The 18,671-nt window shown below is 39.2% G+C and overlaps 1 protein-coding gene across 1 annotated transcript; it reads left to right on the forward strand.

The window, feature by feature from the left end:
* The first annotated feature begins 253 nt into the window (after nt 1-253).
* Smpdl3a (sphingomyelin phosphodiesterase, acid-like 3A) lies at nt 254-17,540 on the forward strand. The gene is made up of 8 exons (NM_020561.2): nt 254-494; nt 6,621-6,834; nt 8,130-8,274; nt 11,277-11,373; nt 13,065-13,234; nt 13,587-13,767; nt 14,756-14,880; nt 16,923-17,540. The coding sequence occupies exons 1-8, from the start codon at nt 392-394 to the stop codon at nt 17,223-17,225; spliced, it is 1,338 nt and encodes a 445-aa protein (NP_065586.3). The 5' UTR covers nt 254-391; the 3' UTR covers nt 17,226-17,540.
* The last annotated feature ends 1,131 nt before the right edge of the window (nt 17,541-18,671 follow it).

The raw sequence follows: 18,671 nt of genomic DNA on the forward strand, positions 1-18,671 counted from the left end.
TAAATCCCAGGTAGCGAAACCATTGAGGAAATCCAAACCCATTCTTGTACTCGTTTGTCTTAACTATGATTCAGGGTTCTCCTGCCTTTTCAAGTACCTCTGCTAAATGGCCCTGTCAGGTAGGCGCTCCTGGGGTTCAGGGAAGGAAACAATACGGGGTTGGAGCAAGAACATTGTTTCCCATTGACCTAAGAAATTAAGGAAGCATATTAAAATAAAGGAGTCCAGAAGGTCAGAAGAACTCGTGCTCAGGGGAATCTAATATTACACGTGATCTGCTTGCTGGGCGTCAACACAAGGAAAGGCTCTGGCTTCCTCTCCACCCCTAGGGCCTGCGGGTCTCAGCGGCGCCCAAGCTCCAGTCTAGCGTCCTGGGGCAGTGGCCTCCACCATGGCGTTGCTGGGCAACTTCCTTTGCTGCCTACTGGTTGCCTGGCTCTGCGGCCCGGGGCTCGGGGTGCCCCTGGCGCCGGCGGATCGCGCCCCAGCTGTGGGTGAGTGGACCGATCGGGACTGCACAGGACGGTGGAGGGGGTCGGCGAAGTCATGAAGGTGCCGGGTGCGTAGGCAGCGGGGCACAGGACGCCGCCACACTGGTCACTGTGGCCAAAGGCCAGACAGCAAGGTCACTGGGTCTGAGTCATGGTGGGGGCGCCCCGTGGGCGCCAGTATGGAGCCGAGCCGCCTGCTGGGCGTTTGTTTACATCCCGGGTCTGGGTGGTTTAGTTCCCAGGGGAGGAAAGTCTGAAGCTGTTGTCTGGTGGGAAATGCCGCTCAGAATTGGCTGTGGGCATTCCCGGAGTCACCTAGTCTGCCCAGAGCAGAGGAGGACCTACAGGGTCCCTACACCTGGATGTAGCTTCAGTCCTATTCTGTTCTGCTCAGTGACGTCGGAGCCTAATTCTGCCTCTTCAGGTCTCCGAGGCGTCTGGTCTCTTTCGTTCTTAACATAAAACCCCTGAGCCCTTCCGCAGCCCTTGGTGCACTTGGGGTCTTGCGTTTGTGGTGTGTTCTGTTTACCGGGAGCCTATTACTCTGTTTCTGCAATCTTGGCCTGCCCTGCCCTGCCCTGCCCCCTCAGTCTCCTTCCACCCAGCAGTAGCAGCTGCCAAACTTGGTGGGAAAAAAAAAAATCGGTAAGTTAAGCCCCACTCCAAAATTACTGGATCCAGACCGGTGGGAATGGATTCCTGGGCACAGTTTAACACTCTTCATCCCTCTCAAATTAGAAAATCCCCGTCCAGACTGAATGTTTAGTAAGACTGTAGGTTGCCTTCTGGGTTTTAAAACTTAAGGTGACGCTCCCCTCCCCCATCTCCCTAGCTCCGTTTAAAAATAATTGCTCTAGTTGGGGGGTTTGTTTTGATTTGCAGAGAGAGCTATCCTTGAGACTTTCACCTGTGCTCAGAACTGAAACTCTCCTGCTGTCTGCCTCCTCTCCATGCCTGCCTCTGATCTGCACAGGACTTCCCTGAATGGGGTCCAGGGAATCCCTTCTCCTTGCTTATGAGTGAAGTACACCTGACTTAGCTGTCAAGCTTTTGCAAGCCACAGCTGTATGTCCGGTTTGTCAACTCTGGCAAATAACACCTGTAACAGAAATAGCCCCCAGAATGTGTACATATGTGGCTGCCTCGTGTTTTTATATTGCTGGAATTGTGCTATTTTAAATTTGTGACTGCTCCGGATTTTGACCTGGAAATGTCTCAGGCTGCACCACAGGTAAATTCGCCTTTGGTTTTAATGAATTAATTGCTGAAAGAAGTCATAAAACTTTGCCCGTGATCATGTGACTCTCCTTCTGATACCTTCCTGTTTTGGTAGCGGGAGGGAGAGAGAATAACCAGACCTGTTGACTCTGGTTTCACATTGCATGGATTATTTTACCTGCTTTCCACTTGACTAGAAGGCCTCTCTCCCCCTGGCCCCTTTGCACTTCCCTCCACAACTTCCACCCAGCCTGGCCTCTGCTTGTTTCCTAACTGTGTTTAAGTTCCCAGTCTTAGTTTTCCCCCTTGCCAAGTCCATGTGACTAGAGGACCACCACCCTGGGTGTTTGGCTTCATTTTTAAAAGATTTAGTAGGCTGTCACCTGCTGGTGTACTTAGCACACAGCAACTGACTTTATAAACAGATCAACCAACGCCCACTTAAACGACTACATACAATTGTCCATATAATTATGGTTCATTGGGTTTGCTGGGACAAATTATTAAGCATTCTTTGACTGAATTTTTTTTTCTGAAAATTTTGAGTATCTCTTTAAATAAATTTGAGCACTTATGTAGACTGTGTAACACACATATCTTGAAAAAATATTTGAAAAGTTTATCTGGGGGATAAGAAAGAAATTTTGGTAAAGGACTTTGGGCATTTTTGGCCAAAAAATTTAGATTTGAGTGTGCTATGGACTGTGTCACAGGCTGGATTGGTGACCTTACAAACTCGCGCACACACACAGGCACAGACACATATATACAGACACACACAGAGACACACACACACAACCACATTTTATGTACAATATCATTGGCGTTAGGATGTAAAACCTCCAGATGTTCTGACTCATTTCAAGCCATCCTTTAGTGAATCTAATTACCCCCTCATTTGTCTATCCAGCAATGTGATGTGGTAGAAATAGCACCTTGGCATCTGGAGAAACAGGTTCTAGCTCAGCTTTTATTGCCTGGTCACATGATCTGGAGGGAATCCTGAAATTTGCCTTTGCCTCAATGCCATGAATTGTAAAATTAAAGAATCTTTGTTAAGGGCCCACTCCATCAGACTCATTCCTGTTCTTGGAGCTCTGTGAACCAGGTACTGCATTATGTCATAGGGATGTGCTCAAAATCCATTGCAAGATTTGGATTATGAAAAATTTAATCCATTCATGATCTCATTTACTTTAATCCTCAATGTACCTTTTGTGTAGATATCATTATCTACTTTGGTACAAGGCAGCTTATTTGACTAAGTATATGAGAGGCATTGTACAGTGATTAAAGGCAACATGTCTCCCGAAGTGTGGCCCCTGAACCAGTGTCAGCCCTTTACTTTATGACAGATGACCTGGGTTTAATCTCTGCGTGTTCCACTTTCCTGTCTGTTTTGCTGGGTGATAATGATGAAAAGCTTATAAAATAGTACTAAACATATCATAAGTGCTGGATGAAATTGAATATTTTACATGCAAAAGGGAAAGTTCAATGTCAGGATGTAGGTTTTATAAATGGTAGTAAAACTAACACATAGCTAGTTCAGTGTCACATGCTCTTTGAGGGCTTAAAGGATCTTTTAATGGCATCTTAAAGGCTGCCATTACTATTCCCATATGACAGATGAAACAGGCCAAGATCTTACAGACTAATAACTGGGTGCTAATCTCTTATGTTGGAAGTCTGGCTGTCTGATTCTGACACCAATCTGTTTTCTGTGTAGTTACTGTTTGTTGACAGTCTAAAAATAATATAAGCACTGGTTGACACAAAACTGAGATGCAGTCTATACGCCCTGCGGACGGGCAAACTGCATGAAAATTCCAATCTAACTGCTTTCTCTGCTTTTGGTGCTAGATAGAGTGGATCTGAACTCCAAGTTTAGGGCTTTTTCTGCTTTGTAAAATGAAAGAAATTACCCTTTGCTGATATTTTCAAATAGTGCTTAAGTACTGAGTAGTTGACCACATATACAATTTTACATCAATTTTCATCTGGATTTCACGTCGTCAATGTTTTACATGTCAACTCTTGTTATAAAATTATGCTGGTGCTGGCAAAAAATGACCACCAAAAATGCTAACTTATTGTTGATACTTAGCAAGTTCACTGTAGTTTTAATTTCATTTCTGAGGCTGTAATCAAATGGCTGCCCCATTATTGCTGGTGAGAGACCAAATCTTTTGCGTTCAGACTCCATCTTAGAGAATCTGACCTAAGGTTAAACTCAACTTAACTAGTAGGCCAGAACCTAACACCAGTTTCCAGGCTACCCAACAAGACCTGTGTTTAACACCAGTTTTCAGCTTACTCCCCAACAAAACCTCTGTCTAACACCAGTTTCCAGATTATTCCCCAAGAAATCTACCCCTCCAGGTTACAAGCTTGTCCCTGGCACTTCACTTCCTAACAACCATAAATCAGGAAAAAAGCAAAAGTTAAGTTTATGGTTTGGCTCCCAACACCAGCCAATTATGTTAAAGGCCATAATAGCCCCAATCAGATATGTACCAGGCTAGATATCCCCCTTTCTTGACCCCAAAAGTACTTTCCTAAAACTAGGCTGTGTCGGAGTTGGTGGGGAGCCCAAGCTCGAGCTTGAATAAAGAGACCCTAATGTGATTGCATCCGAATCAGCTCCTTGGCGGTCTTTTGGGGTTCATGAATGTTTCCTGGCACAACAGCTGGGAAGTCTGAGCAGGTACTTAAAACAGCTAGTCAGCATTCACAGTCCAGAGCAGAGAGAGAATAAAGAATGCATACTTGCTTGTGTTCAGTCCTCTCTACATGTACACAATCCAGAATCACCAGCCCTCTATTGTAGGCTGGGTCTTTCCACATCAAGACTTTAAAGTTTCTTATAGGTATGCTCCAGAGCAGTCTGATGTAGAGAAGCCCTCTTTGAGATGCCTTTCCCAGAGGATTCTACGTTGTGTCAAATTAACAGTCAATACATCATCGTGACTGTCTTCAATGTATTTTATTAAGTATGATCACCTTTGCATAGATTTCAAAAGTTTGCATTCTTTTTCTTTCTTTGTGTTTCTTCTGAGATCTTTCAGATGTTCTATATCAGAATCAGAGTGAGTTCAAAGCTCTCAAGCATGGTTTGGCAGCACATGTGGCGGGCTATTTTGAAGAGCAGTTAAAGAGAACAATCTGGAAAAAATGCATAGTATATACTCACTAAATAAGTACGGTAATTAATACAAGATATAGGATATGTTTCCTTGTTTGTGATTCCAAAATTTAGTTCTATAGTCCTAAAGGTTTCCAAACTTTCAGAAAAGTAAGAAAAGCAGACACACAACAATAACAAATAACAATACATGACTATTGAAGCAGGGATCAAATCTCAGAGTTAAAGAATTTAATTATATATGAGAAAGCTACACAGATATTGAATTTATATGTAAATTATATATGGAAACTGGAGGGCTCTTCAACATATGGTCTCCTTAATATCATATAAGCTGTAAATACTCACCAACTTTCCTACTTGACCTGGTGTTTTAGTTACCTTTTGTTGCTGTGATGAAATAGCATGACTAAGACACCATCTAGAAGGAAGAATTTGTCAGTTTATTTTTATTTGGCCTCATACTCCCAGAGCATAGGAGGGTGTGGCACAGGGGGCTGTGTCAGGAAGCTCAGTGATCACAGTTCCAACCACAAATGCAAAGCAGAGACTAAGCACTTTCACAACCCTCCCTCCCCACTGTGACACAGTTCTTGCACTGAGGCTCCACCTCCTGAAGGTTCCTTGATTTCTCCACCAACTGGAGACTAAATATTCAAATACCTGAGCCTATGAGGGACATTTTCATTCAAAACATACCCAGCATTAGTTTCTCTACTATAAATTCAAAACGATGAGTCCAGCTTCATCATTTATTCATTATATATATAATAACAATTAATATAAATAAATTATATATTACATATATGAATTTATATATTAAATTATATATTAATTATATAATGTAGTTAGGTAGATGTGAGTATAAATGATATTTGATATAATTAATTATGTATAATATGATAATATAATTATATAAATATAATAAATTAATGATTGTAATACATACTATGAATATAAGTAAAATACAATATGAATATATAAAATAATATATGAATATATATAAATACACTTAAATAAAAAATTTCTTAATACCACAGCTATCATAAAACACTAACTCATTGTGAAAGATAAAATTTGTTCTAATAATTCCTTCAATGCAGTAATATTTCTTAATATGATTTGCAAGTAGAATTGCTGACAAATAAATTTGGCTTTTCCTGAGATCAATAGGAAGGCTCTCTTTGAAGAACTGCTTCCCACAATATTAACAATGAGTACTCGTGTATGTTGGTCGTAGCGCTGATTAATTAGCTTTTAGGAATATCTCAGAGATACTATGTCTGTCACAGGGAATAAAGGATTTATGCTTTTTTTTCTTTTAATACTGAGTGAAAGCATATACAAATTAACTGAAATAAACATTTCCTGATTCAGTCTTAGCAAAGTAGATAATATTTCTAAGTCATTGTTTTTCTACAAGAGAAAAGCAAATAATTTGCAAAATCTCAAATTTTGCAAGAAGACATGCTATTGAGACACAATATGGAAGGACCTCATTTGCCTCTCAGACAGGTGGCCCCAAACCCCTCGCTGTGTAGCCTAGTCTTTACTATAGTCTTGGTGGAGTAGTCACATCAACTCTGGGCTTGTTGTTTTCACACATTTAAGTTGTATGCTCTTCTGCTATTTGAAGTTACTTCATCTCAAAGGAGAGAGCTGTGCTTAAACTCGTGGTGTAAGGAACATTGAAATTGTGCCAGGAGACAGGTTACTTGGTCTTACTCTAAACACAAACTTATTAGTATTTCTTTTCTAACCAACAGGGCAGTTTTGGCACGTGACTGACTTACATCTAGACCCTACTTACCACATTACAGATGACCGTACCAAGGTGTGTGCTTCATCTAAAGGCGCAAATGCCTCCAACCCTGGGCCTTTCGGAGATGTCCTGTGTGACTCTCCATATCAACTTATTTTGTCAGCCTTTGATTTTATTAAGAATTCAGGACAAGAAGCATCTTTCATGATATGGACAGGGTAAGTACACACATAAATTCTTAACTATGCAGTATTGACCTACAGTGTGACAGTCTTCATGAGTGCACTAATTTTCATTATGAATTATATATGTTAAAACATGCTTGGTCTTCTTCACCACTGGAAGCCCCCATGCATGAGTATCTAGGCAGTACAGATTGGACTCAGTGAGTTAAAAAGGAAAAAGAAGGGACATGAAATTGGGGTGACAGGGAGGTGGGTGTGAATCTAGGAGGAGTTAGTGGGGAGAATGGGAAGTGGGTATAAACATATGCATATGTGAAGCTGTCAGAATTAATAAAATGTTGCATAACACTACTAGGTCACATTAGTCAGCACTATTAGTGATAAAAACAATTTTAGAAATCCTGTGAGGATTTTTCTTGTAGTATAGACTTTATAAACATGCTTGTGATAACTAAAAGATGATTCCATAAATAACACACTTGCATCAGTATCTTGTAATCTTGATTAATATGACAATGTTTGATTAAATCAGTAAGAACAAAATATAACGATGAGTGTTAACCTATGATAACCATTTTGTGAAGCTTAATTTTATAGATAAATAGCTAGGTTCACCCATCAGAATACTGTAGTAAGGACTATATTTCTAGTTCCTGAAATAAAGACTATTGGTTATCCTTATAAGGTGTTTACCTTGTGTGTAGAGTATTGTTTGTTTTAATTCATTTCTATTTTGAAATCTATTAATCTCTATATCGCTATATTAATTTATATATAACTATATTACATTATATATTATATATAATTTATATCTAACTAATATTATTGGTACTAATTAATCTTTATACTAATCTTTAGATCTCTAGATCATTATTTCCATATTAGATTTAAGGAAATGTATTATCAAGATTCTAAACAATTTGCCCATGCATGTACAGTTACTTGTTGGTAAAACTGATATTTGAATCTATTATATTGCTGATCCTGTGGAATAGGCAGTGAAATAGGCTGGAATTTCTTGTACTACTCCCTGGCCAACCCCATTTTTATAGAATTGTTGTAGAGAAGAGGTTTATCTCATTCCACCCCACCGTCTTTTGAGGTTATGTTTTGCTATGTAGTCCAAGCTGATCTTGAAGTACTAAGCTCAAACCATCCCTTGCTTCGGTCTACTGAAGAGCTGGGACTGTGAGTATGCTATTGCCATCACCACTTTTTGACTCTAATTTTAACTTGTTACTTTAAAGTGGACCTCTATAGCAATAGCTACAGCAAGTTATGCATACATCTAGGGATTTTTGTTCTTCACGTTTCTGTCTCTTTTTCAGGGATAGCCCACCTCATGTGCCAGTACCTGAACTCTCCACAGGCACCGTGATAAAGGTGATCACTAACATGACAATGACTGTCCAGAACCTGTTTCCAAACCTCCAGGTTTTCCCTGCACTGGGCAATCATGACTACTGGCCACAGGTAAAACTGACCTCAGCTTCCAGAAGTGCTGAGGTGATTTCCCTATTAACAGTGTCAGAGTTATGACAGTGGTGGCGTATAAGGAAGCATTCCTGTGATAACCATCACAGAAGGTTTTAGGTGATTTCAGAAGATTTTAAAACAAAATTCATAAAATTTTAAGCCAGTAAAGCATTTTAGAAACAAATCACATAGCTTGTGAATTATTAATTCCTTTTTTTTCTGTTATAAGCTTCTTCAATTTCTTATTTATTTTTTTCAGATCCATGATAGGCTTAGCAAGGCAAGGTGAATATTGACATTTTCCAGAACCTGTTAGACACATGAAAATCATCACCTTCTGATTGAAGATAGAGTGTTATTAAGGACACAACTAGAAAGAGTGTGAAAGCAACCAAAGGGCAGGTCCGTGTTCCCAGCCAGCTTATCTGATAGATGTGAGTCAAGGCAAAAATTAGTTCCAGAATATTCAATGCTGATGTGACCTGGCTCCAGTCACTCACAGAAGCCATTTGTGAAGGTACCTGTGTGTTCTCAGTCACGGTACAAGGTTCTGTTACAGCCAAGTAAAAATCAGTTTCTACAGAAATTTGTTCATGAGAATATATAGTTCAATCCTTGCCCATCCAGAGATCTTGCTTGATCTTGGGTAATTCACATATGTCTTGTGTGTAGGTCACTCATTTATAAACAAGAGTGACAGTATTTGCCTTGCAAAGTTCTTATGCAAATTAGTGATAATATGTGAAGAGTGTATTTCCTGGCACCTCATAAGCCCTCATGATGTAGTTGTTATCTCATCCCCCAGATGAATTCTTTCTGGATTTCCTTGAGGCTTCATTTTATTTTATCTTCATCTTTCAAGTCAAATCTTAAAGCAAGTCAAAGATATAAATACTCATTTCTATAAAGTGTCCTATCTGTAGGTAAATTTGGTGTACTAACCAGTACCCCGGAGCTCTTGACTCTAGCTGCATATGTATCAAAAGATGGCCTAGTTGGCTATCACTGGAAAGAGAGGCCCATTGGACACGCAAACTGTATATGCCCCAGTACAGGGGAACGCCAGGGCCAAAAAAAATGGGAATGAGTGGGTAGGGAAGTGGGGGGGAGGGTATGGGGGACTTTTGGGATAGCATTGGAAATGTAATTGAGGAAAATATGTAATAAAAATATTAATTAAAAAAATAAGTACAAATTACATTTTTTTTCCTATTTCTAGCTTATGGGTTTACATTTACTGAAGGAGATTGATTCCAGAATCTCCCACATGCTAAACTCTGGTTCCTATAAATTAAGCATGTTCTGTCCTGTTGAACCTGATTTCCAGTCCCTATCTTGTGTCTGTGTGTGTTTTCCTATTACTTACTTTGCTTTCTGCCTTCAGAACACCACGATTAAAGACTAACATCACCATGCTCTTCTGATATGTTCTTAATGCACAAGCATGTTTTTGACTGTTTCAAACATGAATAGTGTATTTATATCATTTCCATCCTTTCTACCAGACCCAACTACTCTTGTGTCCCCTTATACACTTTTACCTCACAATTTTAGATATATCAACTATCACATGAAGTTTTAGAGCAGATTCTTCTAAAGACTGCTATCTAGGCCACAATTTTAGAGAGCACTAGTGTAAAATTAGAGTATAATCTCTACATTAAAACCTTTAAATCTGCACCATTACTCTGTTCACATGCACAGAGATGCACAACCACCTCAGCTAGTCATCAGGAGCATGTAACGTATCTAGAAATCCTTTCCCATTACTGTTCAAGCAGTGTGGACCAGGGTTTCTAGTTCCTTCTACATGGATAAGACAGGTGCCGCCAACCTCAGGGGTTATGTCCCTTATCTCAGTGATAGTCAGGTCTCAGCCGAAGGACTGAAAGACTGACTGATGCATAGCCAACTGGATGTTAAAGTGGTAGTGGGTAGATATGGGGGTTAGGGGGAGTCCGTAATTGACAACTTTTTGGATGGCTTTCCTCACTAATCTGGTGCACAAAGTCTCTATATTTAGTGTTGGAAAATTCAGAGAGCTTGTTAATATAAAAATGGCACTTTATGATAAAATGGTAAGGAGCTACTTTAGGACAAAATTTATGTATTTTATATATATTTTAAAAGATTCTATCTCTCTCTCTCTCTTTGTGTGTGTGTGTGTGTGTGTGTGCGCACGTACATTAATATGGATGTCCAAATAGGTCTAGGACATTGGATCCTTTGGGACTGGAGTTACAGTCAGTTTTAAACCACTCAACATGGCTGCCGGAAATCAATGTCAGTCCTCTGAAATACATATTTTTAATTGCTGAGCCGCCTTTTTCAGTTCCTATTTTTTATATATTTTATTATTTAAAATTCACAATATGTTGTTGCCACTCAGCCTGCCATGAAGAAAGTGGTGTAAGTCAAAAGCAAGCCCATGTACATCTGAGTCTTGAAGGACTTGTGCAGCTTTATAATAGTATTCTAACTGACTTTATTAAATATCAAGTTGCTGAAGTTTCTCCAGTCTTACTGCATGCTACCCCAGTCTTGCCTGCTCAGGCTCAAACCTGCCTTCATTGTCTTACGAATACAGCTCTTCATCTCACCATCCACCTAAACACTGCTCCGGCCCTAAGCCTGAGCTTCCGTCTGCACATAGCACACACTCTGCACTCATGTGTTTATGTTCGACCATTCATTTTGCTTTAAGCTCAACTTAAAATTGTTGCTCAATTCTTACTTTAAATGCTGCCTTCGTTCCTTTCGTGGCATGTTCTTGTTTTGTCCTCCCAGGGCCTCTATGGTAGCATTTGGCACCATGTCCTAAAGTTAGCCTATCGTCTTTTGTCTGCTTTTTTTCCCCAGCTAGGCTATGAATTCATTAAATTCTAAACTTACCCTCATGACTAAAGAGGACTAACATAGACAGCACTCAAGCAATATTTGCCTTAATGAATCCAAATATCTTTAGAATTTCAATTGAGGATTATCTTCTTTGTGACCAGGACCAGCTGCCAATAGTCACCAGTAAGGTCTACAGTGCTGTGGCTGACCTCTGGAAACCCTGGCTGGGTGAAGAAGCTATTAGCACTTTAAAGAAAGGTTAGTGAGACACTTTTGCTTCCCTTTTCATTATTTGTTTAGGCTTAAATCTTCTACATCCGTTTGCGTCTTCCAGGTCTAGATAGTTTCTGCACTCACCCACTTTGGATGAATGAAAGTAAATCATAATGTGGCCTTAGGACACGCATGAACCTGTTTGTCCTGTAAAGGCATTCTTTGCCTTCCTGTTCCATTCTCAACCAAGATGTTCCACATGAAGAAAAGGCTGAATTATGAATATGAATATAAATAAAAGTGTGTGATTTTAATTGGAAAATAGATTGAGAAGAAAGCATAGATAGCTTTAACCCCCAAAGCACAATGTTATAAAGGAACAGCTGGTAACGTGAGAATATCTAAGGTGTTCATGTGTGCCTTGAGATGTTTTGAAGAGTAACGTGAAGAGAACACAGCAAGTCCTTCCCTGGGTGGAGTCTCCCTTCCCCTTCCCATGGGCAGCCCCCGAGGAGATGACGTGGGAAGCTGCAGAGTGAAGCTGCATGGAAAGTAGAGAAGTTGAAGATGCTGGGAAGTGGAATATCATCCAAGGGAAGATGCAAATGCAAGCAGAGCAAGCCAGGGGAGGCTATGTGACATGCGATCAGAGAAAGGCCATAGGGCTGCTCAATTGGAGCTGATATCCCACTGCTAACTACAGTAGGTGTCAGACAAAGAGTCAGGATTGAGGATTTATCCTGCTGGGTGTCCATCTTGCTTTTGTCTGAGCCTTCCTTGTTGCTTGCCCATTCTTCTCTTTTGTAATAGTAATGCATGCTTAGTGATCATTCATCACTGAGATAAATACACCTCAAGGTTTATGAGATAAACAACTCAAGGGAGGAAGATCCATTCAAAGAGTTTCTGCTTTCAAACGTCTATTGACTCATGGTCTTCTACCCACAATGCTTCTGGCCCTTGTTAAAGGGCCAGACATCATAGCAGAAGTGCAAAAATGATTACTAATACTATGTTTATAATAGTTAATGCTGGAAATTAATATGGTGTCAGTTATTCTTTAACTAGTTCCCCAAATAATCACAGAGACCTTTTAATATTTCCAAGCTTAGGCCATTGCTAGGCACTCTCAACTAGCTCATCTTAAGTTAACCTGACCCCCTATCCCCATCTGACATGGCTAGCTATACCTTCCAGGTCTGTACTCATGTAGTCACCTCTGATGACTCCTGGAGAAAAAAAGTCTTTCTCTTCTTCCCAGAGTTCCTTTCTTCTTCCCAGGAAGTCCCGCCTGTCTCTCTCTATTGACCAATCACAGGCTTTTGCCTTTCATTGGCCAATTAACATGAAGAGCAAGGTTTGCACAATAGCTTATGTCTGTGAGGATCTACTTGTCTTGGAGCAACCAGGTCTTGGGATACAGTATTTAGTATTTGAATACATAGCAGCACCAGACCAACCCACTACACAGTTGTAGATTTATTTAATATAAATGATTACTTTTAAATATTCAGCTCCATTGTCCACTGCCCAAATATTCATATTGGATGCAACTCTTGTTACTTCATAATCTTACAGTTTGGTCCTGACATGGGTCAGGTTAATGTTAACTTAAATTCTTACCCAAGCAATGAGAACACCTGTCTACACTGTTACCATTAAGAATTCACTTTCCCAAGTGTCTGCATATATGTATGTTCGTGTTCCTAATGTGTGTTTTACATTTGTTTTTACAGGTGGTTTTTACTCACAGAAAGTTGCAAGTAATCCAGGCTTGAGGATCATTAGCCTAAACACAAACTTGTACTATGGCCCAAACATCATGACCCTGAACAAGACAGACCCAGCAAATCAGTTTGAATGGCTGGAAAATACACTCAACAGCTCTCTATGGAATAAGGAGAAGGTAGATCCTATAGAATAGATTCGCCGTGGACTACCAGAAGGCTAAATTTGTTTACTTAGCTTGGGGCAGAATCAGGACTTAACAAAAGTTGTAAAAATTAAAATTTTTTTAGAAGTTGACTAAAGTCAATATTGTTCTGCCATCTAAAAGTACAATATAAATGACCCAAATGTCAAGACAGTGACCTTGATAGTTACATAGGCAAAGCTTTTTCTTTCTTTTTTCTCAGAAAAAGGAAAGGGGGTATGTTTGCTTTCTAAATTTTAGTTAATGTATATTCACTTATGAGTATCCAGCTGTAATTTAGTAATGATAAATGTGCAAACAAGTTGTCCTCTGTCTCCTTTCTCAGGTATACATCATAGCGCATGTTCCAGTGGGCTATCTCCCTTATGCAACTGACACCCCGGCGATAAGGCAGTACTATAATGAGAAACTGCTTGATATTTTCAGAAGATACAGCTCCGTCATTGCGGGACAGTTCTATGGCCACACCCATAGAGACAGCCTTATGGTCCTTTCAGATAAAAACGGTAAGGAATGTGGCCTGTATGCAGATCTCAGTCCCCATCTCTGGAGCATCAGCTATATAATATATTTATGTGTTATGTAAATATATATTTATAGATATAATATATAGGTATTATATATAAATATATTATAATTATGTTATAGTTATGACAAATTATAACTATAATAACTACACTATTGTATAGACCAGGCTGGCCTCAAATTCACATGTACTTACCTTTGTCCTCCATATGCTCAAATTAAATGCTTGTGCCAGCTAAATTATTATATAATGAGTGAAAGATTGCTTTAAGTAAGGTTGAAAAACAAGTCAGGTTTGTTTTTGCTTTTGTGTGTGTGTATGTAAGTTATAGTAGACTTGCTTTTTGTGAAAAAGTTTTAAATATATATAAAAGTTGAGACTATGGTCAACAAATCTTGGTTCTTCCATCATCTGCATTGAACATTCATCACGATCTTACTGTCCTCATCTTCTAGCTAAACATTCTTTTTCAAGATCTTCCTGTTTCTCTTTATGATCATCTGTCCTTTCCATTATTTCCTTTTCACCACTACAGTCTATTTGTCTATCAGTCAGTCATCTGTCTGCCTTTTGTCATCTGTTTCAATGATTTCTCTTTCATTTATCAGTTATGTATCTATCATCTACCATCAAGTATCTAATCTACCTATAACCTATCTGTCATCTATTCTCTATCTACTTATCTGACGTGTTAAAAAGTGACTTTCAAATACCAAGTCAATAATTTTTCTATATAACTCTTAGTTATTGTTAGGAATTATAGATAATTTATATAACCATAAAAACATTAATCTGTATAACAAAATCAGTAGCAGCTCTTTGATTTTGGTATTGAATACCCTTATTTTCTCAAAAGTAACATCATTGCTTTCAGGCATGATTAATCAGTGACCATAATATTTGTCTATTGATCTCTTAACCTAAGCTGTTTATATTTTTAAGGTTAAATTGTTGATGTTGTTGTTTAGGGAATCCACTCAATTCTGTGTTTGTGGCACCTGCTGTTACACCAGTGAAAGGAGTTTTACAAAAGGAGACCAACAATCCCGGTGTCCGCCTATTTCAGTACAAGCCTGGTGATTACACATTGCTGGTAAGTTGGAGCAGTTTCAGTTGATCCTACATCTGTATATACATGTCTTTAAGTTTTCATTCATGCGGTAGAATGTTTCTCAACAAGCCACGAGAGATGCACTTGATGCTAAAGGTGGGTATCTGTTGTCATTCTGATGGGAGGGTAGGTAAAGTTTGTTTGTGACGTGTTACTATCTCTTTAAGGGTTTTCTGACCTTTTTTATTTGTTTGTTTTAAGACTGGGTCTCCTGTAGTGCAGGCTGGCCTAAAATGTGCTGTATTCTTAAGACTTCTGATCCTCTTGCCTTTCCCCACCAGGTGCTGGCATCATAGGTGCACATCCTTATACCGGGGTTTATGGGATGCCAGGGACTGAGCTCAGGATCTTGTGTATGCAAGGCAGGCAGGCAGGCACTTTAACAATGGACATACAGCCCAAGCCCTGACCTTGCCATGTTTTCAAAGCTTTCGCTGGATGAAGCCTTATCTGTGAACTTTGATAATACCATTGTCCTCCCTAAGTCATATTAACTATTCTTCTCCCAAAAGTAATTATTTGGGAAAGTATAGGCCCTAGAACTATGCTCTGTCTTCAGCTATTGCCAAACTGCTCTGTGTTTAATTTGTTCTTCTTTAACATGGGAATTAGGATATGAGTGAAGGGGCTCAGGGGATATCTCAGTGAATAGTGCATTTGCTGTAAAAGGACCTACGTTCTGAAACCCAGTAGTCACATAAAATGCCAGGCATGGCTGTGCACATCTGATTCCCTAAGGCAGTGGCATTAAGACGAGGGGCTCCTAAGAGCTTGGTACCACCCATTCTAGCTGAAGGAGGGGGGGGCTCCAGGTTCAGTGATGAAACCCTGTCTCAGAAGAAACAAGGGAGGGAACAATTGAGGAAGCTATCCAGTATTGACTGCTGGCATCCACAGCACTTGAACCTATACATACACAGTAACAGACAGAATTTGTACACACATACATTATACATACCTATGTGTGCCAAATGGACACAAGTATGACCGAATCATGAGTTCCCAAGATGTTTCCATGAGAAACAAAATTGATATAAAGCATTTAGAATAATGCTTAGCTCATGTAAAGTGCTCAATACAAGTTAAGGTTTGTTTGTTTAAGGAAAAACTCAAATTAAACATTTGCTTTTGTCTCAAAAATTCTCTGGTGCACTTTTGTGGCTCTATACTTTAGAACAATTTGATCTCAAAGGGCTGACCATTTATATTGTGGATACCTCAGTTGGGTAGCTGCTCCTTTCTACAGATACAGTTTGAAGATATTTTATTTCACTTAATGTAGCTGTTGATGTAATTGTATTTCTAATTTATTTTTCATAAGACATCTCGTTAGTCTTCTGAATACCAAGAAGAGGAGGCAGGAGATAATTGAACTTTATCCATAAAATGAAATTTAAATGTCCACAAAGACTAGTTCAAATGAATTGTTTTATAATTGATATCATTGCCTGGTTAGTGACTTGAACTTCACAAGTCTACATGTACACCCTCATATATGTATATGTATATATATATATATATATATATATATATATATATATATATATATATATATATGGGTGCTCTGTACATGATAGTATTTATATACACACAAGTGCTAACGAATATTTAACAACTGGTTCACTGGAGAAAACAGTTTCTGTGTAGCTGTATTGCTTCCTTGTTTCAAGATAGAAAATGCACTTATTAGTATCACAATCTCAAGCTACCAAATTGACATCAACTGACTTGCAGCATACATGAGAATCTTAAACAGCATTCCTGAGCTGGGCTCAGCTGCCTCCAGCACTCCACTGGTTTCTATCATTTGTTACTGGTTGTCTTAACCTGTGGGAATTCAAGATGCTTTGTTTCATACATCTCACTGTATATAGGGATGATGTACTATTATATTCTTTGATTATTTTTAAAGTCTAAAGCACTTTACGTTAGAATGTTGCAGAAAGCTTAATAAGACCTTTTTATAAGGCGCCACAGTCTCTGTGTTGTAAAGTGAACTTGGTCTCTTACTGTCTTTAATATAGGACATGGTGCAGTATTACTTGAACTTGACAGAAGCCAATCTAAAAGGAGAATCCAACTGGACATTGGAGTATGTCTTGACTCAGGCCTACAGTGTTGCAGATCTGCAGCCAAAGAGTTTATATGCCTTAGTTCAGCAATTTGCCACCAAAGACAGCAAGCAGTTCCTGAAATACTACCATTATTATTTTGTGAGTTATGACAGCAGTGCAACTTGTGACCAGCATTGTAAGACCTTACAGGTCTGTGCAATTATGAATCTTGATAGCATGTCCTATGATGATTGCCTTAAACAGCATTTATAAAGCACAGTCACTAGTATTCCAGTTGTGTTTGTAGAAAAAAAAAATCACATCATGGTGCTCCTGCGATCAGCTTCTGAAGTGCTGGGAGCATAGGAAGATTGACATTCTGTGTGACTTGTGAGGCTCAGATGCTGATACCAGTAACATTCAAAATTAACTTCACGCATTGAATACATTTAAACTGTTCATTAGCGGAGTGATATTTGGACATAAATATCTCGTCTTCCAATTTTATGTAATTATACCTAACTTATACCCTTGTAAAACTTGTCATCTATGCAATAAAGCAGTTGATTTTTCTGTGGATGCCATGGAGTTCTGTTTGCCTTTGTTGTTTTTGTTGTTGCTGTTTTATTTTGTTTTCTCGAGAAAGGATCTCACACTGCACCTTAGGCTGCACAGGATCTCATTATAGTCATGAACTACTATGCCTCCCGATACTTTTAATGCTTCCTTTACTACTGGTATGATAATTTTCAGCTTTTTCTTTTCTTTTCTTTTTTTTTTTTTTTTTTTTTTTGAGGCAGGGTTTCTCAGTGTACTATTGGCTGTCCTGGAACTTACACTGTAGACTAGGCTGACTGACTTCGAACTCACTGAAACCCTCCTGCCTCTGCCTCTCAAGTGCTGGGATTAAGGGCATGCACCATAACACTGCCTGCCTGGATGATTTTCAACCTTTTAATTCCCTCTTAATAAAGTCCTTGCTGAATAAAATCTGAGGCTTGCTAACAGTGAGAACTGCTAATTCCACCCCCCCTCCAAAAAAATCCAAAAAACCAAAATTATGATGGGGGAGGCAACCGTCTCTAGTTCTTCAAGAACTGAGTTTGGTGAGTCACTGCATGGCTCAGTTCCCAAAGCCAAGTTGAAGTCGTGATGCTTTAGTGCTTGGTAATTTGATTCTAGAGATATACTTAAAGGTAAGCTCTCAAAAGTACATGCTAAAAGATATACTTAAAATTCACAGAATATTATTATGTAAAATATGACGATAAAGCTAGAGCTATAAACCATAGGTGATAAAACCAAACCTATAAACTATAAATATACCTCACACCATCACTTTTACTACGGAGATAGAAATCTAGTTGTGAAAGATGTGTGGGTTGTTTTTCCTGTGGAGAATGATTTATGGGAAAGGCACAGAGACATTGGGAGGATTAAAGCACTCTACCTAGAGGAGCCTGTTCCTGGGCTGAGGTAGTAGTAACCCAATGTGGTGGTTTGAATGAGTTTATACACTCCTTCCTCCCCTCATGGTTTCACGTGTTTGGATGCTTGGCTCAGAGGAATTGGTACTATTATTGGGAGGTGTGGCTTGGTTAGAGTGGGTGTGGCCTTGATAGAGGCTGTGTGTCACTGTAGGGGTGGGCTTTGAGGTCTCCTAGTGCTCAACTTCCACCCAGTGTGGAAGAGAATCTCCTCTTAGCTGCTTGCAGAAAA

Source organism: Mus musculus, chromosome 10, assembly GCF_000001635.26.
Source record: "Mus musculus strain C57BL/6J chromosome 10, GRCm38.p6 C57BL/6J".
NCBI classification, from domain to species: Eukaryota; Metazoa; Chordata; class Mammalia; order Rodentia; family Muridae; genus Mus; species Mus musculus.